The 27652-nt window shown below is 42.2% G+C and overlaps 1 protein-coding gene across 5 annotated transcripts in view; it reads right to left on the bottom strand.

The window, feature by feature from the left end:
* B3GLCT (beta 3-glucosyltransferase) overlaps nucleotides 1-27652 on the bottom strand; it is a 131560-nt gene that overhangs the window by 90714 nt on the left and 13194 nt on the right. For 4 of the 5 annotated variants that reach the window (XM_009248541.4, XM_009248539.4, XM_054528633.2 and 1 more), the window contains exons 2-4: nucleotides 25653-25702; nucleotides 17828-17867; nucleotides 11508-11617 (exon numbers count right to left, since the gene is read on the bottom strand). In XM_009248541.4, coding sequence (XP_009246816.1) covers nucleotides 11508-11617; nucleotides 17828-17867; nucleotides 25653-25702 — 200 coding nt within the window. 5 annotated transcript variants of the gene reach the window in all.

Genomic DNA, 27652 nt, shown 5'->3' with positions numbered 1-27652 from the left:
AATAAAAATACAATTAATGCCTATCAATTTCTAAAAATAAAATTAACTTTTAGTAAACTATTAAGCATCCAACTCCTTTCACTTCAAAAGAAAAGTTTAATGATACACAGCATCAAAAAGCTGAGGCAATAAATCACACTCATGACTCTCAAAGTTAACCTTTTAATGAAGTAACTCACAGAGTCTCCCTGTGAATAAAAAAAAAATTCTAAAATTAGAAAACGCCAGGCCATCTTTCTCAAGCTTCTTTACACTAATCTATGAAAGGCTTTGCTAGCTCTCCTGGCTTAACAAACGAAAATCAGGTGTTTTTTTTTTTTTTTTTTTAAAAACTAACGAGGCAAGGACCTAATTCTTTTCAAGAAAAATAGTGATTTCCAAAACTTTCTGCAAACAGCAGAAAAAAAAAATAATTTGTAAGGTTGAGATTATGCCAGGTTTTAAATAAAGGGTTTATAGTCTCACCACAAAAGGCTACAAAATTAGAAGCGTCAGTTCTCTTCAAAAGCTATATAGTTCGGGGTGGAGAGAGTATAGAGGTCTCTAAGCAGCTAGGTTAGCTCCATTTGGTCTAATGCAGAAAATGTAATCCAACCTCTGACCCCCCGACCTCTGCCCCCGATAATGAAACCCTTTTAAGCATCCTGACTTCTGATTTTTTTTAAGGGGGGGGAGCAGTATTTGCAGGTTGCCTTGCCTGGAACCATAATTTATCTCTGGTTCTGCCTATTTCTCAGCTCCTGCCTTAATTCTGAACACTGTCCTACCCCTCTCCCCAAATATTCGTTCTACAGTGGTTTACTTCTCTGCTCCCCATCCAAAGTGATTCCCTGGGCAAGCAAGACCCTGGCCTTGTGCTGAGGTTAAAGTTCCTACTTTAGTGTCTTCAAATGGTGCCCGGATCCTTGCTTTACTAGAACCTACTGAAAGCAACGCAATTATGCTTTATCTTCTCTCCTTCATTGTTTCCAATTTAATCTTACGTAAAGTTCCTCTGGAGAAAATAATGGTTTTAGACAGGTGTTAATATGCTTTTGAAACTACAGGAAAGATTATCTCAGCATGGGATCCCCTTGGTGGCCAGACCCCAGGTTCCAGAAGGAAAAAAAAAAAAAGACTCCGGTGACAGCTTTGCCATCACAACATAAATTCAAGATACTTAACAGTATCATCTCTAGAGCCTGAGCTGTTTGTTCTTCTGTTTCATGTAACAAAATATTTAATATAAGAATTTTTACACAAATATCCACTCCAGAAGGAATTTTAAGTCAAAAAAACAGAAGTCAAATCATAATTGACACAGATGCTGTGCACATAATAGGCATCTGAACAAAATAAACTCAAGCAGGTGATTTGTTAGATCATTGCACAAACTCTCCTTATGGGTTTCTGTCTGTCTCACCTCCACTTTGCTTCTTGTTCGCACACCTCTTTAAATAGTCAGTCTTGATCACTTCACATTACCCTTCCATCTGTGACACAGGAAGGAAAAAAACAGGGAAAAAATAGCTCTTCTTCAAACTCTATATTCTTCTATGTGCAGACCTGCATTTAGGAAGCCATAGTCATCAGCCACATCCCCACTCTCACCAACCCTCCTTTCCATTCACTGCAATCTACAAAGATCACATTCCACTCCCAACACACACTTTACCCATCCCACAAACTGTTCCCTTACAAATTCCAGTTCCTACTTGGCATCCCAAAAGTAGACCTTCTGGCAATTCATGTCTTCATCTTCCAGAACTATGTTCTAAACCTATGTCCTCCAGCTAATTTTCCCTGTCTTTCCTAAGTGATTTCACAAAAGTCTTCCCTCATTCTCCTCTCAGGCTTCACATGTACAATCAGCACAGCGCCAACTCAAACTTTTTACATATTGCTACACAGCTTCAAACACATATCGTCATTCTCAAGGCCCCCATGTGTTGTCTACAGATGTCTCTTTGTATTCAAAAATGACTAATATAACATAGATGCTCAATTAATATTTGTTGAGTCTATTTTTTTTCTTTTGAGATGGGGTCTTGCTATGTTGCCCAAGGTGGTCTCAAACTCTTAGGTTCAAGCAATCCTCCTGCCTCAGCCTCCTGAGTAGGTGGGACTACAGGTGCACCTGGCCTATTGAGTGGATTCTTTAAAACACTGATTCTGTACTTACAATTTTTGCTGTACAATTACAATTAATTAATGATATACTCACAATCAATTAATGATATACTCACTTATGAAATAGTTACCATCTACTTTATAAAAACGAGAATACGCATTCTACTAAATTCCTTTCTAATCCTTTGTGACAGAGCAACTTAGAATGACACTCTGCAGATAGAATAGAACCTCATGAAGTCAGCTGAGTTACAGATTGGAAAGAACATATAATTATCAACCTCAGCGCCATTATAACTGCATGAAAAGCTTCAAAACTGGAGATGGAAATGACCACTTACAATGACCCTTGTAGAAAACAAAGCAAACAGTTTAACTCTTCTACTAACAACTCCGCGTACAGTATTAAATGTCAGATAAAAAGTTAGTTTAGGCTCTTTCTTTTTAGATTCATGCTGTAATGATGAAAAATGTTTGCATTTTTAATAAGGCTGCATTTTAGCACCTTGAGGCAAAACAGGCATAGGTAATGACTTGCCTAAGCAAAGAGAATAGCTGGAAACAGATGCATAATCACAGAAGTCATTAAATTTTTGCACCTTAATTTTTTGGCAGACTTTGTAGTCAAGTGCAACCTGACAGAGTAATGACTAAACAGCAGTTCTAGACATCTGGTATTGTGGGAGGAATATATATTTTGAGCTATCAGATAAATATTCAAATGATAAAACTTACTGCTGACTTCTGCCTCACCAAGCAACTTTCACGAATGTCCATGGTGGGCAAATTGATGAAGAAACCAAAATTGAAACCTTCATGCTTCATAGTTGGGGTCCCAGGTGACATGAGGGTCCCAGACATCCCGTCCCTTACAGGCATGGTGCATACCTGCCACACCAAGCTGCTGAGACACCCCTTTAAGGAGCCAGCCTGCTCCCACCACAGCACTGGGACGCCAACAACTTCTGCCTCTTAGTTTTTCCCTTTCTCAGCTCCCATAGCTGACGGAGTCATCAGTTCTTTCTTGAGCATGTCCATTTCTTAAAACAGCCTCCAGTAGACGGGGCGCGGTGGCTCACACCTGTAATTCCAGCACTTTGGGAGGTCAAGGCGGGTGGGTCACCTGAGGTCAGGAGTTCGAGAGCAGCCTGGCCAACATGGTGAAACCCTGTCTCAACTAAAAATACAAAAAATCAGCCAGGCGTGGTAGCAGGCACCTGTAACTCCAGCTACTCTGGAGACTGAGGCAGGAGAATCACTTGAACCCAGAAGGCAGAGGTTGCAGTGAGCTGAGATCACACCACTGCACTCCAGCCTGGGAAACAGGAGCAAAACTCCATCTAAAAAGAAAAACAGCCTCCAGCTAAGTTTTAACTAAGGAGCCCTCCTGCCTCTTTAAAGTGACTTTGCCTCCCTATGCTTTGTGAATTTCAGCATTTAATTCTCAGAAGTTGATCTTATTTCTCTATTTTCATTTAGTTCCAGGTGAAGTTATCTCATCATTGCCCCCTAAGTATTGTCTACAGACCCTACGTTAGCTGTCAGCCATTCTTGTTCTTGATCTCTCTTTTTTTTTTTGAGAGGGAGTCTCGCTCTGTTGCCCAGACCGGAGTGCAGTGGTGCAATCTCGGGTCACTGCAACCTCCGCCTCCTAGGTCCAGGCAACTCTCCTGCCTCTGCCTCCAGAGTAGCTGGGATTACAGGAGCCGGCCACCACGACCAGCTAATTTTTGTATTTTTGTATAGACAGGGTTTCACCATGTTGGCCAGGCTGGTCTTGAACTCCAAACCTCAGGTGATCTGCCCGCCTTGGCCTCCCAAGGTGCTGGGATCACAGGCGTGAACCACCACACTTGGCCCCATTCATGGATCTCTAAAGTGCTATTCATGGAATAAAGTCAACTTTTAATCATATATGTGGCATAAAAAACTCTGTAAAAGAAAAAATGATCCAGAATCAAGTATAATTGCAAACCCTAAAATCTTTCTGGACAGTTCAACTTCCAAAAGACTTGTTAATCCAAAAATGAAATTACCTAAGCTATAACAGCTCACTCTGGATCTTGTGAGCCAATTAAAGTTTGGTCATTACTACTTGGGTGCTCTTAGCTGGCTTCATCCAAGCAAAGAATTTCAGAACAATAACAGATCTTCTTATAATTAAAGGGAAGCCTCCTTATTGCTTTAGTCTAGGCTCTACTTACTATCACAGAAATTAAATGCTGGGGGTGATGGGGGTGCATTGCCTAACAATATTGGTTAATTACATGTCTTTAAATGTAAAACCAATATTGCCACCTAGTGGCAATCTAAGTCCCCTACTCAACAGGTTGCCTAAACAGAAAACTGCAAATAAAGGACAATAAAAATTAAGTACAAGCGTGATAAAGCTAAATAGATGCATAGAATAAAGCACTAAAAAGTCAAATACTTTAAAGAAATGTAGCTATTTCCCAAGCTTCAAAAGCTAAGAACAACGAATCAATGGAAATACAGGTTCTAATGCTGTATGTGCTTGGCAATCCACTACGTGCTACGGGGGATGCAAAGAGGAGTAGGGTAGGGAACAGGTCCCACCTCCCTGTGGAGCCTGAAGGCAGAACAGATACACTGAAGGACAAAGTACACCTTGGGGGTGCATACATGAAATGCCAAATGAGCATCCGAGGAAATAGGTGTCTACAGATAAAAATGTCCATCACAGTGGACTGAGGTTACCTGCAACAACAGAGTCTGTCATAAATCCTGAAGGCATTAGTAAGTGACAGAAGCCAGTCGCAAAAGGACAAATACCTATGACTCCACTCTTTGAGAGATCTAGAAAAATCAAATTCATAGAAACAGCAAGTAGAATGGTGGTAGCCAGGGACTGGGGGAGGGAGGAATGGGGAGTTGTTCGATGCGTACAGATTTTAGTTTCACAAGATAAAAAAGCTCTGGAGATCTGTTGCACAACATGATTCCACGTGACACTGCTGAGTTGTACACTTAAGACGTGCATTTTATGTGTTTTTTATTACAATTAAAAAATAATAACAGTGGCGGTGCCAGCAACAACAAAGCACACTGAGTGGGATGCATCCTGAGGTCAGTGCGCAGGCCGCAGTCCCAATTAGTCGGGCAGTCTGAGACCAGTCTCTCTGAGGCCTCTCCAGAGAATGTCGCATTACTGATGGCAATTTGACGGGCCAGTCCTCAGGTACCCAGCATCCCACACCGCCCCTCCTCTCTGTATCCCTTCGTATGGTCCTTCAGTCTGCTCTGACTCTGCCCAGCCCCTAGACACTGGTCTTACCCCAAGGCCCATGGCTTCCCCTGGAAGCAGCACCTTCAAGCTTCTAGCCACTATCTATGTATGTTGCTGACTCTCAAATCTACCATCTTCTGGCCAAATCTTTCTCCTGAGCGTAAAACAAATATCCAGCCTCCAGCTGCTCACACCCTCACTTCAGATATGACACCCAAAGTCATCATCACCCTCTAAACCTGAGAACCTGTCCTCAATCTCACTCAGCAGCCCCACCTCATCTGAGTCCCAGCTGGGAGTGTCCCTGCCATTCTCTCCAGCCTGTGTCCATCTCCCACCATTCTGGCCCTGCAGCACCCCTACCCCACCCCCGGCCAGATCCAAGGCCCTGTCCCCAGCCCAGGGCTTCTCAAACTGCTGTGGTGGAGGGCACGCAGCAGTCTGCAACCCGCCCTGTGCGGCATGGCCCAAGACTAGTCCCATGACCTTAGAATGAGGTTCCTCGCCCAGTCCTGGCTCTCTTAATGCCATTCTCCCTAAGGCCACCAGGGGATGGTTTTAAAACACAAACTCTACCAGGTCTACTCCCTAATGGCACTCCCTGGTAGTAATCCTCAACCAAGGGGCACTTTTAATTGTAATAGTAACCAGGGTCACTGCTACATGTATTGCCAGAGACGAGAGATGCTGAACACCTTGTATACCAAAGAGATACACCTCAGAATACCAGGAGGGCCCTCAGAGAAGCCCCCAGAGAAGCCTGGCTCCCCAGAGGACATACAATTCTGCGTGACCATGTTCCCTCCTGACTTCCCAGGCCTGTGGCCCACACTGCCACCCCCCCCATCCGCTGGCCCCAGGACAGTGTCACAGCCCACACACCTGTGCTTCCGCCTCTCACCTGGCCACCCTACCTGCTGTCCTCCTTACCCAGAAAGCCCTCCTCTCCCACCTCAGCCTCAACCTAGCTAGTGCCTAATAGGTAGGCTCAGTTCCAGGCTCAGCACTTTCAGAAATCCCTCCTTGAGCATCACATCCCCTCCTCAGCTCCCCTGCCCCACCTCACCATGGTAGGGGCCCTCCTTTGGGTCCCAAGTACCCTTCTATCACTGCTCTTCCACCTTGCTTGAAAACTGCCTGCTTGGCTGGGCACGGTGGCTCACGCCTGTAATCCCAGCACTTTGGGAGGCCGAGGCAGGAGGATCACGAGGTCAGGAGATCAAGACCATCCTGGCTAACACGGTGAAACCCCGTCTCTACTAAAAATACCAAAAAAATTAGCCAGGTGTCGTGGCGGGCGCCTGTAGTCCCAGCTACTCGGGAGGCTGAGGCAGGAGAATGGCATGCACCCAGGAGGCGGAGCTTGCAGTGAGCTGAGATCACGCCACTGCACTCCAGCCTGGGCGACAGAGTGAGACTCCGTCTCGAAAACAAAGGAAAAGAAAAAAAAAAAAAAGAAAAACTGCCTGCTGATGGCCCTTCTCCTCTCTGGGACTGTGCATTCTTCAAGTACCAAGACTATGTCTTGTTGATCTTTGTATCCCCAGTACTTTGCCCATAGTATGTCTTCAAATAGCAAAAGAATGAATGAGAGGTTCATAGATAAATTCTGTAGACTGAGTCCTTGATATGAAAACAAAATCCTGACTTTGGCAGAGACATCGATTTGTCCCTCTGTATCCATGCTCCCTTTCCCTTCTAAAGATTAGAACCCCTTGAGTTCTAGCTGAATCCAGGGCCACCCAACTAGACATTACACTTCCCAGCCCAAGTGTACCCAAATGATATATCCTGGACATGGGTACATAAAGGGACACAACATGTACAACTGCAAGGTATAAAATCCTTAAAAGGAAGCAGCTTGGCCTACACACACTGGAATGCAGAATGTAGGTCAGCTTCAACCAAGCATGACAAGACACTTCATCCAAGTAATAGGACAGAGGAACCTGGAGCAGAGCTGCCTCCCCAGGCCCCCACCAACTGGACTGTTGGGTGGGGAGAAGTACATCTTCCATCTTCTTTTTTTTTTTTAATTTTGTTTCAATACTGAAGGATTTCCATCTTCTTTAAGTCACTGTTATGTTGTCCGTGTTAAAGTAGTCAAGTGAATCTTCTGGTTCTTTTTCATATTATCTCCAAAAGATTTAATTATTCATAAGATCATATTTTTCTAGCATCAGCTCATACCTAATTTTTTTTCTACTCTTCTTCCTAAACTCTGTGGTTTCACTGAGAGAAGTAAATAGCTACTATATTTAATAAGAGGGAGGTTGGCCATTATCCATTTAAGAGTTAACAGGAATAAAATACATAAGTTACTTAAATTTTCATTTTCATTTGATAAATTTCTTAGAGTCAATTCAATTGCCATATGCTGAATACCTTCTATGTTCAAGGTGCTATGGAAGGATCAAAAGAAGTGTCTGCCTTCAAACAACTTGTGATTTAATACAGCATGTGTGTGCATGCATGCATACGTACAGCCGAAGGTCCATACTGTATGTAGAAGAAATACAAGGAAACTTCTATTACAATAGAGAAGAAAGTAACCCTGGGAAAGAAAAGATCATGAATATCAAGGATTCAATGCTTGGTTCTGAAGAATCAACTCAGAAGACATAGTCTATTCTCTGCTCTCAAAATTTGTAAAAGAGACAGGTAACAAATAATACACAATGAAAAGTATACAATAGAAGTTTGTCCAAGATACAAAAGTGGAACCAAAAAGGAAGTAGCTTAGCACGGCGGCTCAAGATGGTGCATGGAAAACCCTTGGGATACATGAGCTTGACAAGAAGACGGGATCTACAATATACAAAGCCACAGGGGCATAGCATGTGATATGGTCTGAATCTGTGTCCCCACCCAAATCTCATGTGGAATTGTAATCCCCAATGTTGGAAGTAGGGCCTGGAGGGAGGTGACTGGATCATGGTGGCAGCTTCTCATGGTGTAACATCATCCCCCTTGGTACTGTCATGAGGAGAGTGAGTTATTGAGAGATGTGGTTGCTTAAAAGTGTGTAGCACCTCCCCTCACTCTCTATCCCTCCTGCTCCAGCCACATAAGATGTGCCTGCTTCCCCTTCACCTTCTGCCATGATTGAAAGTTTCCTGAGGCCTCCCCAGAAGCTGTCATGCTTCCTGTACAGCCTATGGAACCATGAGCCAATTAAACTTCTTTTCTTTACAGCGATGCAAAGATGAACTAATATGGCAAGTGATCCTAGAACCATATACTAGTTTGAAGTTACCGGCAAATAAAGCACAAGAGGGTGAGCAGTAGAAGATGAAGCTGGGATCTAGAGACAGGAACTTCAGTTAATAAGCTCTGGTGCAACTGTCTTGGCACAAGGTAACAAGCAATGGAGGTTCCTTCTGCTCTGCTGAATCCACACCTGCTCAGCTGCCTACCATCGTGCCTCAATCCTGACAGACACCAAAGAGAAGCTATAAAACATTCTCCATTCCTAAATACAACTGCCAAGTTCAGCTTAAACGGGAACCTCTAATCATCCTCCCCAGAGCCTAGAGTCAGTTGTAAGCATCCAGTGCTCTTGTACCTGGGCCCTATCCTTTGCGGAGCCCCAGGGCCTCTCAAAGAAGCAGGCATACCCAGCCCCCAGCAGCACCCTGCCAACTCTCATTTTTCCGAAGGGGAAGAGGAGAAGAAGGAATACTTTATAATTCCTATTGCTTCCCACCAAAACGTACCCACATGCCTTATCCCCGCTGTAAACCAAGTCCCAGGAACACTGCCCTGCTCAAAGGTGCTCTGAAAACTACTCTTCCCAGAAGAACAGAAGGGGAAAGGCAGGTAGAGAGCCAGCAATGAATATCCATTTGCACAGAAATAAAATTGGCCAAAAATAAAATAAGAGTAGATGAACAGTAGAGGAAGTATAGGGGCATATGCAATCAACTAGGCTTGGATGGCAAGGGGCGTCACTATCCATATCAATGGGAAGGACCACTGGTATGGATTAAATGGGGAAGATACATAATCTAAAAAACATAAATCTGTATCTGCAAAACGAAAGGTATTGCTGGGAGCAGGGGTGCATGCAGGTGACATAGGGAAAAGTGTGCTCTTAATTCATATGAGTAAGGGATGCCTAACTGTGGTTCTGATGTCATCACTGATCACACAATTTGGGGTAACTGGCAAGGTCTGACTGAGCAAAATCCAGTTAGAGCTTCCCTGGATCCACCTTAGGGATGGATTATCTGGGCTCCTGGCTCCTCCTCCTCCCTGCAGCAGCCTGCACTTGGCCACCCCACTAGCGCCTCCAGCAGAGCAGATGGAAGAAGCCAGCCAGTCAAGGCTGCTGCATGTCTGCCTCTCTAATAAAATTCAGGAAGATTTAGTAGGAGAAAACCTCCAAAAGTTAGGTTTCCAAAAAAAAGAAAAAAATTATTTTCTTTTCTTTGAGACAGAATCTTGCTCTGTCACCAGGCTGGAGGGCAGTGGCGCAATCTCAGCTCACTGCAACCTCTGTCTCCTGGGTTCAAGCGATTCTCCTGCCTCAGTCTCCTAAGCAGCTGGGACTACAGGCGCGCACCACCACGCCCAGCTAATTTTTATATTTTTAGTAGAGACAGGGTTTTACCATGTTGGCCAGGATGGTCTCGATCTCTCAACCTCATGATCCACCCACCTCAGCCTCCCAAAGTGCTGGGATTATAGGCGTGAGCCACTGCGCCCAGCCAAAAAAGAAAAATTTTTAACTTATCAAGCTGCTCCTATCTCTGACTACTGAAAAACAATCTATAGCATGTGTTACTTTCCTCTCCCTTGAGAAAGTACGATGTTTCAAGCAGAGCAACCCAGAGAACCTGGCCTTGCAGGGATGCAAGACAGTTTGATACAGTTTATATATAAAGCATTTAAATATTAAGCACAATAAACCTTATTCCCAGCAGTTCCTTGCCTTGAATACTGTTAAGGCTGTTTTTGTTTCCACTGACATTTCTGACCCTTTATTTTCCAATACCCATGAAGAGAAAGAAAACAATCTGTCAGGCACATATGTCTCTTGTCAAAGAGTTCTTTCCTGGGAGAACAAAGGGATAGCATTTATCTACAGGCAAGCACTTCGGTCTTGAAGGACATCACAACATGGTGCAGAGGTCTTGAAGGACTTACTTAGCTAAAGAAGGAAAGTACCTATAGGGCAGCACAAGGTAGATCCTCCCTCACTCCAAACCTCCAGCATTATTCAGAGCAGCTTTATATTCTGTTCATGCCTATTTTAAACGTTATTAAAATGTACCTACATGCGTAGATTTTTCTCTCCATAATCCTTCTGGAATATTACATTATAAATCAACTCAAAAGTTAAATTAATGACATCCAATTAAAAAAGCAGATTAAGAGACTCATAGAGAAAGCACTGCACTAAAATTAATGAAAATGTTATTCCAACATGAAAATTGCCTTAGAACTTGTTACCAAAATTTTGAACATTAATTATCTCTATTTTAAGCCTTGCCTTTAAAAAGTTATTTCTTCTACTTGCTTTTATCATACTTCGTGACAAATCCACACTTGCCCCACACAATTATATAGTTCTCTTAAATTTATATATATTTATATATATATACACACACACATACATACACACACACACACACACACACAATTCAGAATATGATAATTTGTTCATTAGGAATTAACCAAACTTTGTTTTTCTTTTGAGACAGAGTCCCACTCTGTCACCCAGGCTGGAGTGCAGTAGTGTGATCTTGGCTCACTGCAACCTCTGCCTCCTGGGTTCAAGCGATTCTTCTGCCTCAGCCGCTTGAGTAGCTGGGATTACAGGCATGCATCACCATGCCCTGCTAATTTTCGTATTTTTAGTAGAGACAGGATTTTGCCATGTTGGCCAGGCTGGTCTCGAATGCCTGACGTCAAGGGATCCGCCCACCTTGGCCTCCCACAGTGCTGGGATTACAGGCGTGAGCCACCACGCCCAGCTGACCAAAACATTTTCAACAACAAATACTCAATATTAAGTAAGCAAAATAAGTCAGAGGAGTTATTCTCGTCTAAATAAAAACTGACTCTCCACAGATCCAGCGTTTTGGAAAACATCAAGGTAATCAAGAAATACATAATTGGTAGACCCCCCCCAGCCATTGCTACGTACCTGTGTAAGGTCTGCAGCCTGCTTTAAGATGCTTTTTTTTAACTGCTCTGCTCTCTTTGCATGAAAAGAATTACTTTGACTCTGGATGACGAATACAATTCCTTTTAAGTCTAGAACAAAAAAAATAGTTTTCAGGTATTTCTTTTTACACAATTATTAAAATAAACTTGAAAACAAGTGAAAAAATAGCTACAAAGCAAACCTTCAGGCAATAAACTCTTAAGGGGAAAAAATCAATTCGTATGTAATTCTAGAGACAAAATTTTCTCTCTTTTTAAACTGTTTCCCAAACTTCCTTCCTAGAAGTTAGCAAGTAAATAAGCTGACTGTACCAGACCCAGTCTATGGCACCAAACTGAGAATGTGCTCCCGCATCTGTCAGAAAGAATAACTGAAAATGTGTGAAAATATCTAGAACACTAATCTTCCCAGTAGCTGAAAATCTAACTTTCACAAGCAGCTTTTTAACAATTACCACATAATCCTACACTGTGCTGCTACCTGTTATGAGTTGAAACATGTCCTCTAAAATTCATATTTTTTAAGTCCTAACCCCCAATACCTCAGAATGTGACTTCATTTAGAATTGGGTCTTTACAGAGGTAATCAGTTAAAGCGAGGTCATCAGGGTGAACCTTAATCCAATATAACCAGTCTCCTTAGAAAAAGGAGAAATTTGGACGCATAAATGACACACATAGAAGGAAGATGATATGAGAAGACACACAGAGAAGATGGCCATCTACAAGCCAAAGAGAGAGGCCTGGAACAGATCCTTCCTTCCCAGCTCTCAGAAGGAACCAACCCTGCCCACACCTTGATGTCAGACTTCTAACCTCCAGAACTGTGAGACAATACATTTCTGTTGCTTGTACTAAGCCATGTTTTGTGGTACTCTGTTATGTAGTCCTAGCTCACTACTACACTACTTCAAGAATGTTCTGAATGGCCCTTTAAGGTGACACTCAACAGTAACTGCCCATCTCCCATGAGTTCATAAGGGTTTGCAAATAAGTAACTCAATAATCCCTACCCTACCTCATAAGGCACCTAGCCAGGATTAGGTGTTATCTCCAGGAAACCGGCCAGAGCAATTCCTCAGCAACAGGGCTTTAGCGTGAAGTCCTGCATAAAGCCCATCTATAACACCCCATGCTGGCAGTATTCGCGAGCCTGCTAGAGATGCACCTGAAGGCAGCCAGCTTTTTACAACGGTGAGCAGGAAGGAAACCCGAGTATGTCCTGCCCACAAAGACCATCAGAGGGCTTGCCAATGGCAGTAGCAAGGCTGCCCCCCAGAGAAACACATTAGGCCTCCCCAGGTTCTGGGCCTATAACAAAGAAATGGATAAAACATGATTGTGTCAGCACCCTGCCACCAGACAGGAATGTTGGCAGAGGAAGGTGCCACATAAATTGTAGCCTTCAGCCAGATTGTCAGCAAAGCCATGTGGGGACCTTTCCCCCACCATGAATCTTTCTCTTTAACACCTCAGCTCAGAGACCCTAATTTGATTTTAATTTTATTCCATTATATTTGATTGTTCTTATGCTCTATTCTATAGCTCCATTCATTTATTCACTTGCTCAAATATTCACACAACAGATAGCTCCACAGTGAGCCATCTAGATCCTAAAAATAATCTAAAATGCTCTTTGGTTAAAACTAAATAAAATATGTAAAAGGAAATGCTGAACAGCCTACTGAATATGACCTAATTCCTTTTCTTTAGGAGTTTATATAAATAGGAACATTCCATGTACCTGTCTCTATTTTAAACCAGCTTCTCGGCTTTATATGTTGGACACATGGGTAAGACTTAAATGGGTGTCTTCAGTTTCAACTGAATTCTTATCTTGGATCTACTACATCTGAAACATTAATATAAACTGACACATCTAAAGAGGAGTTATAAAGATTTCTTTTTGTTAAGAATGGAGTAAATAAGCCTCAGAGAATAATTTTTCTAAAATTTAATACAGAAGATGCACATTCCCAATGACCCAGAAATTCCACTCTTATTAATCATCCTTGAGAAACTCAGATGTGTGCACAAGGATATATGACAAAAGTGTTTACAGTGGCAATGTGTAAAAGAAAAAAACGGGAAGCAACAAAAATATCCACTAACAAGATATATTAACTTGAATACTATGCAGCAATAAAAATTAACCAGTACTACATGTATCAATCCAGATGGATAAATCCCATAGTTATAATGCTGAAAAAAGCAAGTTGCAAAAGAATAACTATATAAATCAATAGTTTGCAACAATATAAACATAAATATATTAAAATGTATATATACCAAACATATACACACATAGCATGTGAAGGTATAAAAAAATTACATCAGTATGATAAATACCAAATCAGGATGATGGTTAAAAGGTTTCAGCTGTGTTAATGGTATTTAATTTCTTAATCTAGGTGATATTTTACTTCTTAATCTAATGAACATATAATACATGAATGTTCATTATATTATTCTCTTTATAACTTCTTATATGTTCAAATTATTTCATAATACATTTTTTAAAGAGCAGATTTCTCTATCAAAAGGTTAATCCTAGCTGGGCATGGTGGCGTGCACCTGAAGTCTCAGCTACTTGGGAAGCTGAAGTGGGAGGATTGCTTGGGTCCAGGAGTTTGAAGTCAGCCTGAGCAACACAGCAAGACTACATCTCTAAAAAAAATAAAAATAAAAAAAAAGCTTAATCCTGCACTCACCGCTCATCACAGTAATCAACTCCTGCCACTCCTACCAGCTCAGCAAAGCTCCCACTGTCTTCTCATGAAGACAACAGCATTTCCATACAGGGAAGAGGATTTGCAAGAAGATTAAAAAGCAAATTCTTCCCATACCTGGGTCATGTCCTGTGAGTTATATCTGTCCTCTTTTTAACATAGCTACTAAAAAATCATGCTGGCCTCTCCCTTTTTCCTATACTTCAATCATGCATGCTTCATTCATTCATTCAGCAAACATCTTCTGAGTACCTACTAAGTGTAGGGCTCTGTGATACAAGAATGAGTGAGCTCAGTCGCAGCCCTAGAGTGTCTGAGCCTCGTTCATAGGCAGGCCACTATAACACAAACCAGTACGTGGAAAGCCAGAGCTAACTGAGCACAGGGCACTGGAGCCCAGACGATCGGGGGCGAGTGCAAGGAGAGCTTCCAGGAGGAGGTATTTCCTGAGTTTCCTTTAAAAAGCTGCAGACACACACACAGAGGGTAGCAGATCAGTGGGATCACCACAGAGCCCACAGCCTGTGGTATCTCTGCAGTCTCCCTGAGTGAATGACCATGTCTGTCAGGCATTTCTGAGAAAAGGAGCAGGGCGGGGTACAGTAGGTGATAAAGTCAGAAAGGGAGGCAGATCCGTTAAGTCAAATCCTGAGGGATTTATATACCATACTGAGAGGCTTGGGCTCTAGATTAATCACTTTCAAATGGGGGAAGGGCCTCAGGAGCCAAGTGGGGTCCCAGGCAGTGGGGCCTTCCCAAAGGAGGGAAGGAGGACACTGTCCCAAAGATGGGGGAAAAAAGGGGTGGGAAGACCCTCCCCACAGAGGGAGGAGTGACAGTTTGGGACAGAATCAAATTTAGGGCAGGAAAATACTAACGGTTAGGTATGGCCAAGGAACAGGACGCATGGGGTTATTATTGAGGACAAGGCTAAAGGGGAGGGGAGCTCCTGCAACCCTGATCATAATGAATGCTGAAAGATCATTGACATGCTAGTCAGCCCCAACTCATTCCAGAAAAGAACCAGGTTAGTATAGTTAGTACAGCTCGGTGCTGAAAACAGCTTATGTGTTTAAATTCCTGCTGTTCTTTATACCAGTACCAAGAAATATTTTCTGACATACAGCCTAAGCCGTCCCTTCACTGAATCACATTCTGGCTGAGTCCAGATCCCAGAGCTTATCTCAGTAGCTGTCTTCTCTGTGTATGCCATCCAACCGCCTGACTCTTAAGCTCCTGCTGCCCAGTCCACAGAGCTAAATAAGATGATTCCACGATTTCCTTATCATCTTGGTTGCACTTCTTTAAACTCACTGCAATCTGCCTTCAGCAAACACTGTCACAACTCAAGATGGATTGTCATTGCTTCTCCTCCAGGAATGGGCAATAAATGGGCCGCACATTAAGTGTCTGACAATAATAATCAGAGTGAGAGGCTAGAAGGGGAAGATAAAGAAATTAGCCAAGGATACCTAAAGGGCCAATGCAATGCCAAAGCCAATGGTGAGTGGCAGATAGTGCTCAGGAAAGGCAGCAGGACAGAGATAGAAAACAGATGCTGAAGAGCAATGATTCTTCTATGAAAGCAGAAGAAACCAAATGCTCTCTATGTCTTCAGTTGCTGAGCACCTACCATGGGCCAAGCACTCTACTGTAAAGTGCTCATCTTCCTGGTCAGAAATTACCTAGAAAAATGGGTTTCATCATGCTGGTGTTTTTCTGATGAAAAACCAATATGATGTTCTTCTGATATAAGCTGTAACAAGCAGCCTTATGATTTAAAGCTGAGAGATAAATATGCATGCAAACACAGACACCCACAAACACACACGCACAAAGCGGGCCACTCCAATTATGTTTACTTGGTGAGAATAATCATATACTAGTGAATCTATCAATTAGGCAGCAAGCTGAAGGAGAAACAGCATCCCGTGCATTGAGGCTACCTCCCAGCTCTGACTGTGAGCCATGCTCTCAGTGCCCTGAATCTACTGTTGTCACTGCAACTGCACAGGATCTTTAGTAGCCTCCTGGTCTTGTAGGCTACACAAAGATTGTGACAAAGAAGCCCCCTGGGTCTTTTTCAGATGAACTGATACCAAGTTAGGTATCACCCGACTTGCCATGTGCAATTGCAAGAATATAAATTTACTTGTCCAAGGTAACTTCCCCTTTGTAGTTTCAAGCCCATGTTCCAGACTTGCATCATTAATTCATTTAATAACCAGGGACTCATCTGCTCCCATCAACTACAAATAAATGCTCAAAGCCACAGAGTTGGTAGCAGGGAAGAAAATCTCCACATGGAAAGTCGTGGCTAAACCATGCAGGGTGTTATAATACAGAGAAGAAAAAGCAACAAATTGACGTGGTTCCTTAAATACAGCTGCTCTCAGACCCCGCAGACCCCAACACACTCCCCTGTGGGCCCTAGATATGCGTGCCCAAGACAGGTCATCCTCCCACTTCCATCCGGGGGCGGGGGGCTCTCCTGAACTTCTGCACCCCTCAGAACCCAGGCCCAGGAAGGGAAGGCCTAGAAAGGAACACTTTCCTTTATCCTTTTTCCTCTTATCTAGAGCTCACCTTCCAGGTCTCCATGGAAAATAGTGGAGAGAAAGCAAGAAGAGCATATTGTTCCCTTCTTGTTTCCTGGAACCCAGGCTTATCCATCATGAAACTGGAGGTGAGCCAACCACCTGTGTCTGAAGGGAGACTTCTCCCATGGACCGCATACCCTCTGACACCATAGGCCTCCTGTGAGGTTCCACTGCTTCTGGTGTCCAGGTCCTGGCTGATTGTGTTCCAGACTTGGGTCATTCCTCCTACCCTGGGAGGAAAGATATTGACAAAATCCACACCCTTCAGGGACAGACTCAACCCTACACACAGAGGTGTGGCCTTACACACTGGGCATGCTTCCCATGAAATTTTTTTTTTAAAGTCTAACTCCTGGTCACATTTCTGAAGATACTTACAATCTATGGCAGAGTGGGTGTTTCAAAAGGAGTACAAATAAGGAATGGGCAATGATAGAAGTATGATGCCTTACAAAGGAAGGGGTAACAGCTTCCAGGCCAGGATGCTCGGGACAAGTTTGGCAGACGTGACTGGTGAGCTGACTCCTGAAAGGCATGGAGGTGTCTGCAGGTCAGCAAGTGGACAGCCTGCTCCTGGACGGCCTGCGCAAATGTCACAGCTTGCCCTGTTCTCCCACATTGTGTGGGTCCTTAATAACAGGGACCATGTCTCCTTCCTCTCTGCGTTCCCCCAGAGACCCCACCAGGCATGGTGCTTTATCCCTATTGGAAGCTCAATGAATGATGCCAGAGGGAATTAAATCCAACATATCTCACTGAGTAAACATAAATCCACCACGTGCCAACATGCCCATCTGAGAAGTGTTCGCCCCACATCTTCAGGAGAGCAAACATTAGGCTGGGCCAAAGACAGAATATTTGAACAATATTTACCCCATAAATAAAATCAGAAAAAAATCACTTTGTGGAAATATAATTCATACAAAATACACCTGAGTACACACTCTTAGGTTAAAAAAATCATTACTTACCTGTGTCATTTTTCCTTGATATACCACTTTTCTCCAAATCCTGTATTTTAAATGAAAGAGAAAAAGATGAATCTCAGTACATAATAAAGCCAGCAGTACACTGAGTAAACATGCATGGTGCATGGTATGTATCAGCACATGGGAGGAAGATTTGAAAACGGGAGCTTGGAAACGCTTCCCTAAAGAAATGAGACCGAAACCTAAGGGACCACGGAGCAATGATGTACTTCTGTATCATGACAGACCTCTTAGATGGGGCTGTGCCCTTCTCATGTGATCTTGGGCAAGTCAATTGATTGAGCTGAAGCTCTTTCCTATTGTGTAAGATGCAGTGAACGTTTAACTGGTTCATGATATTCTCAGGAGGGTTCATTTTTAAAGCCCTGTAAACCATAAAGCATTATGAACATATCAGAGGATAGTCTCGAACCTGGTAGGGTGCTCCTCATGAAGATGAGTTCTACTAATTATTGCACTTTATCATCTTTTGGGTGCAGTCATACTGTCTTCAAGAATGTTACCACAATGTTCTCTCCAACCTGAGGAGTAGTCCTAGGGGCCTGCATAGGGCCTCGGAGGCCAGCCTATGGCGGTCACCAGAATTCAGGAGCACAGACGCCGGGTGCGGTGGCTCATGCCTGTAACCCCAGCACTTTGGGAGGTCTAGGCAGGTGGATCACAAGGTCAGGAGTTCAAGACCAGCCTGGCCAATACGGTAAAACCCCATCCCTACTAAAAATACAAAAGTTAGCCGGGCATGATGGCAGGCGCCTGTAGTCCCAGCTACTCAGGAGGCTGAGGCAGGAGAATCACTTGAACCCAGGAGGCAGAGGTTGCAGTGAGCTGAGATTGTGCCACTGCATTCCAGCCTGGGCGACAGAGCAAGACTCCATATCAAAAAAAAAAAAAAAAATCAGGAGCACAGAAGGGGCACCTTAAGAGCTGGAGAGCTCCAGACACAGAAATCTGGATGTGGGCACAGAAATACCTGACCTCGACTCTGTGTAAATCAAGGGAGGAACTCTCAAAAGATTTATCTGGCAAAGTGCAAAGTTTCAGCAGCTAAATGTGCCATTTTCATTGTCTTCTCTGCAGACTAAGAAGGAATTTTCTCCCTAATTGCCCTTGCTTGCTTTCAACAGTCATATGCTATAATTATGACAATGGGACGGTGGCAAATATCCTTCAATTTTCTTCACAGACTGCAACAAGAAATGTGGTCATGAGCCCTTACCAACAAAATTGGGAGCAGCTTAAAAGCCAAGAGACGTATCCACAGAGATGCATCCTCTAAGAATACCAAAGGGACTATGAGCTTTGGTCTCTCTTTGGGGAAGAGAGAGCTAAACACAGGGGAGCGACTACCTTTAGTGGCATATTCTGAAATTATCTTTGTCTCGAGACTAGAAATGCCACTGAGTAGAGGAGAACCTATAGTTATATGCTGATTTGTTAACTCTCAGGATGGATCAAGTGACATCTAACTTAATCCTGATAAAACAGGTAGATCTGGAAGAAATTACTAAAAAAGACTGGAAAGCTCAATCCAGTTCCCTGAATGCGCTGAACCAAAGCCAGGTTATGTGCAGACTTACTCTAAATGCCACTCTTGACCAGGAAGACAACCTGCGCTCAGGGAAGGGGCCAGTCTCAGCTCCAGAGGAGCCATTTGGCTCCACTGGCAACCCACCACCTGCCCCAGGCCACGCTGCCTTCTGGATGCCACAGCTTTGGCTGCCAGCTGAGGCTCCTGGAAAAATAGAATTGTTAGATCTAAAAACAGCATTGGAGATGATTCAACCCAACACTCCCCTTTTGCAAATGAGACAACAGAGGTTCAGAAAAGATAAATCATTTTCCCAAGGTCCAGCAGTCATTCTGGCCACAGAACCAGAATTACAAACCAGGTCTCCTAACTCGGTCCCAATGCTCTTCCTCACACCACCATGATAACGCCTGCCCAGCCTTCCTCGGGAGGCATGCTTTAAAAAATACACATCATTAGATGTGAATAGATTTTGAGAGTGAGCTAAAAAATAATATAGAAAGCAAAAGTCACCTTCATCAACAAGTTAAAAGATGAAAAATATCCAGAATGCTACAGTTCTAGACTAAGCAACTGAAGCTGCAAAACCAACTGGACTTTCCATCAGATAGCTATCTTCGTGAAATCAAAGAGAAGCAATGAAAATGATACATCTTTCTCTTTGCTATTAAACACAGCAGCTCTGTTGACTGACATAATAGCTAGGAAATGATTAGCCATTTCAAGGGGTTCAATTTGTAAACTGTAAAAATAAAATATGCAAGAAACAGTTGAATAAGGTGAATTGAGATAGAACCAAAATGGTCTGGACTAATTTCCCCTGTGAGAAAGAAAATTAGACTAAATTAACAGAACAATTAAAATTCTGTCTCCAGCTTCCCTTGTGAAAAGACTTAGTTCTTCCTAAGATGAAGGAAACACATGGTTTGTTTTATTATTTCTGTAGCCACATGTTTCTTACGCTATCAATATCAATCAAAATGTGCTCACTGTCAAGGTTTTATAAGTCAACTGAATTGCTATTCAGATACAAAAGAGATTTGCTATTAATCTCCACCCCACAGACAGCTCCTATGCTAGCCAGGAAAAGGCATATTGAAGTCACCCTTTGACACAGGTTTTATTTTTTAAGTCACAATAGATTTGAACAACACTTGCAATCCATACATGTAATGCTTAGTTTATAAGTCCTTCATTAAAAGAAGATATGACACCCTCAAAAGAATTTTATATGGAATCTTTTAAAGGGAAGAGAAGTAAAATGGAATCTTCCACCCAGTCACAACTACTCACCACTGCCCTAGAGATTCTGAATAAAATAATCAGATGTGTTCATGATTACACTCGGTTGGCCCTGGGCTCTAATTCTGCCTGCACCACCAACTAGCTGAGGCCTGTTTCAACTAGAATAGGAATAATAATGACAAGATCCACTTCACAGGATTGTGTTGTAGGTTGAACAAGATAGTAAAATGCTGAGCACAGGGTCTGCACAAAGCAAATGCTCAATAATATTGGTACCTACCCTTTTTTCATCATTATCATCAACTACTTCATATGAAGTCAACTACCTCCATAAAACAAATTTAACAGACAAAAGCAGTTCCTCTTTACTTTGATTTGTTCAGGTAGGAAAGATGGCTTATGCAACCTCTTAAAAGGCTGCTTATAGGATTTGTTGTTGTCTTATCAGGTAAATGTTTACACAGGACCTGGCATTGTTCTAAGCTATAAACAGGCACACTTAATCTTAAAACAGCCCTGTGAGGTAGGTCCTACTACCCCATCTTACAGATGAGGAGGCTGAGCACAGCGAGGTTCACCAAGCCCCACAACTGGCTAGGGGTGGAGAAGAGATGAACTTCAACACTTTGGTTCTCGTGACCAGTGTTAACCTTATGTCATTCAGAGCTCAAAGTCACAAGGACTTTGAGTGCTACCAGAGGATTAGGTAGCACTTTAAATGTGTCACAAATGATCCTCATTATTGCCAAATACACACATCATTAATGCATAGGGCTGTGTAATATAAAACAGTAAAGTGAGAAACATTCACGAATTCAGAAAATTTGGATTCTAACTTTACTTTTTAATAATCATGTGTTTAGGTGATGGATCACTTTTATTGATTTGCTTATGATGAACCAACCTTGCCTACTAAGAATAAAGCCTACTTAACTGTGGTGGATTAGCTTTTGATATGCTGCTGAATTTGGTTTGCTAGCGTTTTTGTTGAAGATTTTTACATCTATGTTCATCAGGGATATTGGCCTGACGTTTTCTCTTTTTGTTGTGTCTCTTGCCAGGTTTTGGTATCAGAATGATACTAGCCTTGCAGAATAAGTTAGGGAGCAGTCCCTCTTCCTCAATTTTTTGGAAGAGTTTCAGTAGGACTGGAACCAGCACTTTACACATCTGGTAGAATTTGGCTATGAATCTATCTGTCCAGGGCTTTTTCAAAAACCACATGATCATCTGAATAGAAGCAAAAAAAAAAAGGGCTTCTGATAAAATTCAGCATCCTTTCATGTTAAAAACTATCAACAAATTAGGCATCAAAGGTACACACCTCAAAATAATAAAAGCCGTCTATGACAAACCGATAGCTAACATTATACGGAATGGGTAAAAGCTGGAAGCTTTCCCCTTGAAAACAGGAACAAGACAAGGATGCCCACTCTCACCAATCCTATTCAATATAGTATTGGAAGTCTAGCCAGAGCAATCAGAGAAGATAAAGAAATAAAGGCATCCAAACAGGAAGAGAGGAAGTCAAAGTGTCTCTCTTCACAGACGTAAGATACTATACCTAGAAAAGATTTAACAATCTTCAGCAAAGTTTCAGGATACAAAATCAATGTGCAAAAATCAGTAGCATTTCCATACACAAATAACATCCATGCTGACAGCAAATTAAGAAAGCAATCCCATTCACAAAAAGGCCCGGCGTGGTGGCTCACATCTGTAATCCTGGCACTTTGGGAGGCTGAGGCAGGCAGATCACTTGCGGTCAGGAGTTTGAGACCAGCCTGAGCAACATAGTGAAACCCCGTCTCTACTAAAAATACAAAAATTAGTCAGATGTGGTGGCAGGCACCTATAATCCCAGCTACTCGGGAGGCTGAGGCAGGAGAATCGCTTGATTCCAGGAGGCAGAGGTTGTAGTGAGCTGAGATCACGCCACTGCATGCCAGCCTGGATGACAGAGTGAGACTCCATCTCAAAAAAAAAGAAAAAAAAAGTAGCAACAAAAAGAATAAAACACCTAGGAATACAGCTAACCAGGGAAGTAAAAGATCTCTATGAGCATTACAAAACACTGCTGAAAAATATCAGAGACAACAAAACAAATGGAAAAACATTCCTTGTTCATGAATAGGAAGAATAAATATTGTTAAAATGGCCATATTGCCCAAAGCAATTTACAGATTCAATGTTATTTCTATCAAACTACCAATGACATTTTTCACAGAATTAGAAAAAACATTCTAAAATTCATTTGGAAACAAAAAGAGCCCAAGTAGCCAAAGCAATGCTAAGCCAAAGAAACAAAGCTGGAGGCATCATATTACCTGACTTCAAACTATACTTCAAGGCTACAGTAACCAAACAGCATGGTACTGCTACAGAAACAGACACATAGACCAATGGAACAGGTTAGAGAACCCAGAAATAAAGCCACACACCTACAACCATCTGATCTTTGACAAAAACAAGCAATGGGGAAAGGACTCACTATTCGATAAATGGTGCTGGGATAACTGGCTAGCCATATACAGAAGATTGACACTGGATCCCTTCCTTACACTACACACAAAAATCAACTCAAGATGAATTAAAGACTTAAATGTAAAACCTAAAACTATAAAAGCCCTACAAGAAAACATAAGAAATACCATCTGGGCATTGGCCTGTGCAAAGACTTCATGAAGAAGACTACAAAAGCAACTGCAAAACAACAACATTTGACCAGCGGGCCTAATTAAATGAAAGAGCTTCTCCACAGCAAAAGAAATTATCAACAGAGTAAACAGATAACCTACAGAATGGGAAAAAATATTTGCAAACTATGCATCTGACAAAGGCCTAATATCCAGAATCTATAAGGAACGTAAGCTAATCAACAAGCAAGAAACAACCCCATTTAAAAAATGAGTAAAGGACATGAACAGACACTTCTCAAAAGAAGACATACATGCAGCCAACAAGCATATGAAAACAATGCTCAACATCACTAATCATTAGGGAAATGTAAATCAAAACCACAATGAAATACCATCTCACACTAGTCAGAATGGCTATTAATATTAAAAAGTCAAAAAATAACAGATGCTGGCAAGGTTGCAGAGAAAAGGGAACACTTACATACGGCTGGTGGGAATGTAAATTAGTTCAGCCACCGCGGAAAGAGATTTTTCAAAGAACATAAAATAGAACTACCATTCAACTCAGCAATTTCATTACTGGGTATATGCCCAAAGGAATATAAATTGTTCTGCCATAAAGACACACGCACACATATGTTCATCACAGCACTATTCACAATAGCAAAGACATGGAATCAACCTAGATGCCCATCAGCAGCAGACTGGATAAAGAAAATGTGGTACAGATACACCATGGAATACTACACAGCCATAAAAAAGAATGAGAACATGGCCTTTGCAGCAACATGGATGGAGCTGCAGGTCATCAGCCTAACCTAATTAATGCAGAAACAGAAAATGAAAACCCACAAGTTCTCACTTATAAGTGGGAGCTAAACACAGTGTACACATGGACACAAGTAAGGGAACAATAGACACTGGGGTCTACCTGAGAGTGGAGGGTGGGAGGAGAGCAAGGATTGAAAAACTACCTATTGGGTACTATGCTTCTTACCTAGGTGACAAAATAATCTATCCATCAAACCCCTATGACATGCAATCTACTCATGTAACAAACCTGCACATGTACCCCTTGACCTAAAATAAAAGTTGAAAAGAAAAAAAAAAAATCATGTGACCTTAGTCAAATCACGTAACTTCCCTGAGGCTAAGTTTTCTCTGTTGTAAATGGGAATATTTGCTTTAACAAATAACAGGATCATTGAAAAGATTAAATTAAATGTGTGAAATGCTTTATTAATCATAAAAGGTCTTAAAATCGTAAGAAATTAGTATTATCATTTCCCCTGTGTAAGAATCTCATAGTACAGTTAAAACAGATAATAAATACTCTGTTGATAAAAGAAACATTCTATTAAAAAAATGCTTTTACACCAATTGTGGGGTAAAAAATAGTCAACTGAGCTTTAATATGACAAAAACAACTGATATTTTAAACTACTGTTTCTGTTTTTTACATGCTGAACTGACCTAGTGCAAAGCCCAACTAGTAAACATTTAGAGACATTCCCTGACTACAACCAATGATTTAAAAGCGGCAGCTCTAAGATTGGGATAAGTACTGCCTGCTCTCTGCGAGTCCCCTGGCCTAGCTTTCTGGTTCTGACTCTCTGGTAGCATAGACACCTTTGGGTCTCCCACCCAGGCCCCAGCATGCCCTCTCACACATTGCCACCTTCAAGGAGAGACTAATCAGGTTTCTGTGACACCTGTGACACAGTACAATCCTTTCACAGACTGAGAAAATTAAACCCAAGGTTAAGACATTTGGTAAGACCGGGCCAGGTGCGGTGGCTCATGCCTGTAATCCCAGCACTTTGGGAGGCTGAGGTGGGTGGATCACTTGAGGTCAGGAATTTGAGATCAGCCTGGGCAACATGATGAAACCCCGTCTCTACTAAAAATGCAAAAATTAGCCGGGCATGGTGGCGCACGCCTGTATTCCCAGCTACCGGGAAGGCTGAGACAGGAGAATCGCTTGAACCCAGGAGGCAGAGGTTGCAGTGATCTGAGATCGTGCCACTGCACTCCAGCCTGGGCGACAGAGTGAAACTCCATCGCAAAAAAGAAATAAAAAAAGGTATTTGGTAAGACTGGGGAAAACTATGGTATCCAAGCAAGACTATTAAAATGTCCAACTCTATGTCAAAAGACCTTTTTTCTCAAAATAACTTTAAAACCAAGTGGATCCGCCTTAAATATTAAAGGATATTTAGAAAGCAAGTCTATCTATAGGTTGCGTTAGGGATTCAAAATCCATGTTGACCACATTATATGAATTCATGTAACAGTAAAAATAACAATTGAAGAATGAAATGATTATTGTTCCCATTAGAGAAAATACAAACGAATCTTAGAAGGGAGGAAAAGATTTGATCATTGGGATCAGTACCTGAGACTGCTTGACCTCTTTCTTTGTGTCTTCAGAAGCCAAACCAAAAGCTGGAAAAAAAAAGAAACACTTTTACATTAGAATTAGCAATTCAGGTTAATTCTCACATCCAACAGTTTTGCTTATAATAAAAAAAGATACTTTAACAAGACATATTTTGCTCATTTTTAAGCAGCTGCATTGCTGCAAACTTGTATTACTGGCTTTCTTCATCTCAGACCTAAAATTATTCATCACCATGAAGCCAACACGCTTAGGCTACCAAGCAAAAGAAATAGTACATCAGACAAATTCAAATCTGTGCATGCCATTTGTGTCTATAGACATAAACTATAAAATAGATGTGTACAAAATACTATTTCTTAGAAACCTTAAGTCTGGTGCCTTCTTAAGCAAAGGGGAATTCCTGAGAATCCAGGAGGAAGAAGTACAAATTCTCACCCTCAAAATCACTGCCAGAGCCTGGCAGGCAACAGAGCTAAATTTGGAGCAAGCTTTTTCCTAAGGGCTGCAAGGTTAGAAGTGTGATGCAGATACTGCTACCAGCAAGCACAGAACCCTGCTAAACCCTAACAGAACCCTACTAACGCAATGGGGCCGGGAGAGTGAGGGGAATTAAAATCATTCTCCATTTAAAATGAATGAATGTTTGGAGTCAGAGCCACAACAGATGAAGATATCCCTAGAGCCACATTTAGGCTCTGCATTAAAAATAATAACAACAACATGACAGTAACACTCTGAAAATATAAAGCAAAATGACAAGCCAAACAGGAAGCTTAACAGAACAAAAAATAGTACCCTTCATTTTACAGTACATTTCTCCCCAACAGCTAAGAGGAAAGCATTGCAGAGTTCACTTTCTCCAATTAGCACTCCCAGGAGTAAAAGGCAACGCCATAGGGCAGTGATGTACTAAAAGGGTGGGAGAAGTGACACCATGGAACAATAATGTACAAGGAGTGTCAGCAGAGGGGCTCCCTGGGTGGCAGAGGAGACCCTAATCAGAAGCAGGAGACAACTTCATCCATCTGGATCCCTTCTAATCCCTCCCCATCCCCACCCCCAGACATCCATTGCCTCAAATCCTGCATTAACATTTGCTCAAAAGAAAGAAATCTAAAACATCTTCACACTAAGAAGCAAATGACTAACGTGGTTTCATCGTTTCCATTTCCAGAATGACATTTCAAAAGGCAGGGTGAAACAAATGTAAGCCATATGAACCTCTATGCGAACAATTTAGATAACAGTAGACATTACACAAGGCCTCTCCAAGACCACCTCATGTAAAATAATAAATCCCCAATTCCACACCCTCCTTATCCACCTCACTCTGCTTTACTCTTCTCCAGAGCACTTATCACCGACTGACATATGTATCTGTTTATCACTTATCTTACATGTCAGCTGATTATAAGCTCCACAAGGGCAGGAATACAGTTATACTGGGTTTTGGTGGGGGTGGGGGGGGGGTGTTGTTTTGTTTTTGTTTTTTTGAGACAGGGTCTCACTCTGTTGCCCAGCTAGACCGCAATGGCACAATCTCAGCTCACTGCAACCTTCACTCCTGGGCTCATGATCCTCCCACCTCAGCCTCCTGAGTAGCTGGGACTACAGGCATGTGCCACCATGCCCAGCTAATTTTTGTGTTTTTTGTGGAGACAAGGTTTCAACATGTTACTCAGGCTGGCCTCAAATTCCTGGGCTCAGGCAATCCGCCCACCTCGGCACCCCAAAGTGCTAGGATTACAGGCCTGAGCCACCACCCCACCAGGAATACAGTTTTATCTACCATTTGCCTCCACACCAAAAGCACAGCTAGCACATAGAAGGAACTCAATAAATATTTACTTAATAAATGAATGAGTGAAGTCTTCACTATGGGGGACCCTAGGGTCACATCACATAAAGACCGCCTGCTCTCTATACTAGGCAGCGCCAACCCAGTAGAACAAAGACGTTTAGTGCCCCTCACCTTTATTTTCACCAGGATCTAA

This window comes from Pongo abelii, chromosome 14 (genome assembly GCF_028885655.2).
Source record: "Pongo abelii isolate AG06213 chromosome 14, NHGRI_mPonAbe1-v2.0_pri, whole genome shotgun sequence".
Lineage (NCBI taxonomy): Eukaryota > Metazoa > Chordata > Mammalia > Primates > Hominidae > Pongo > Pongo abelii.
The sequence above is the reverse complement of the archived record's forward strand: the minus strand, read 5'-3'. Positions and strand labels throughout refer to the sequence as shown.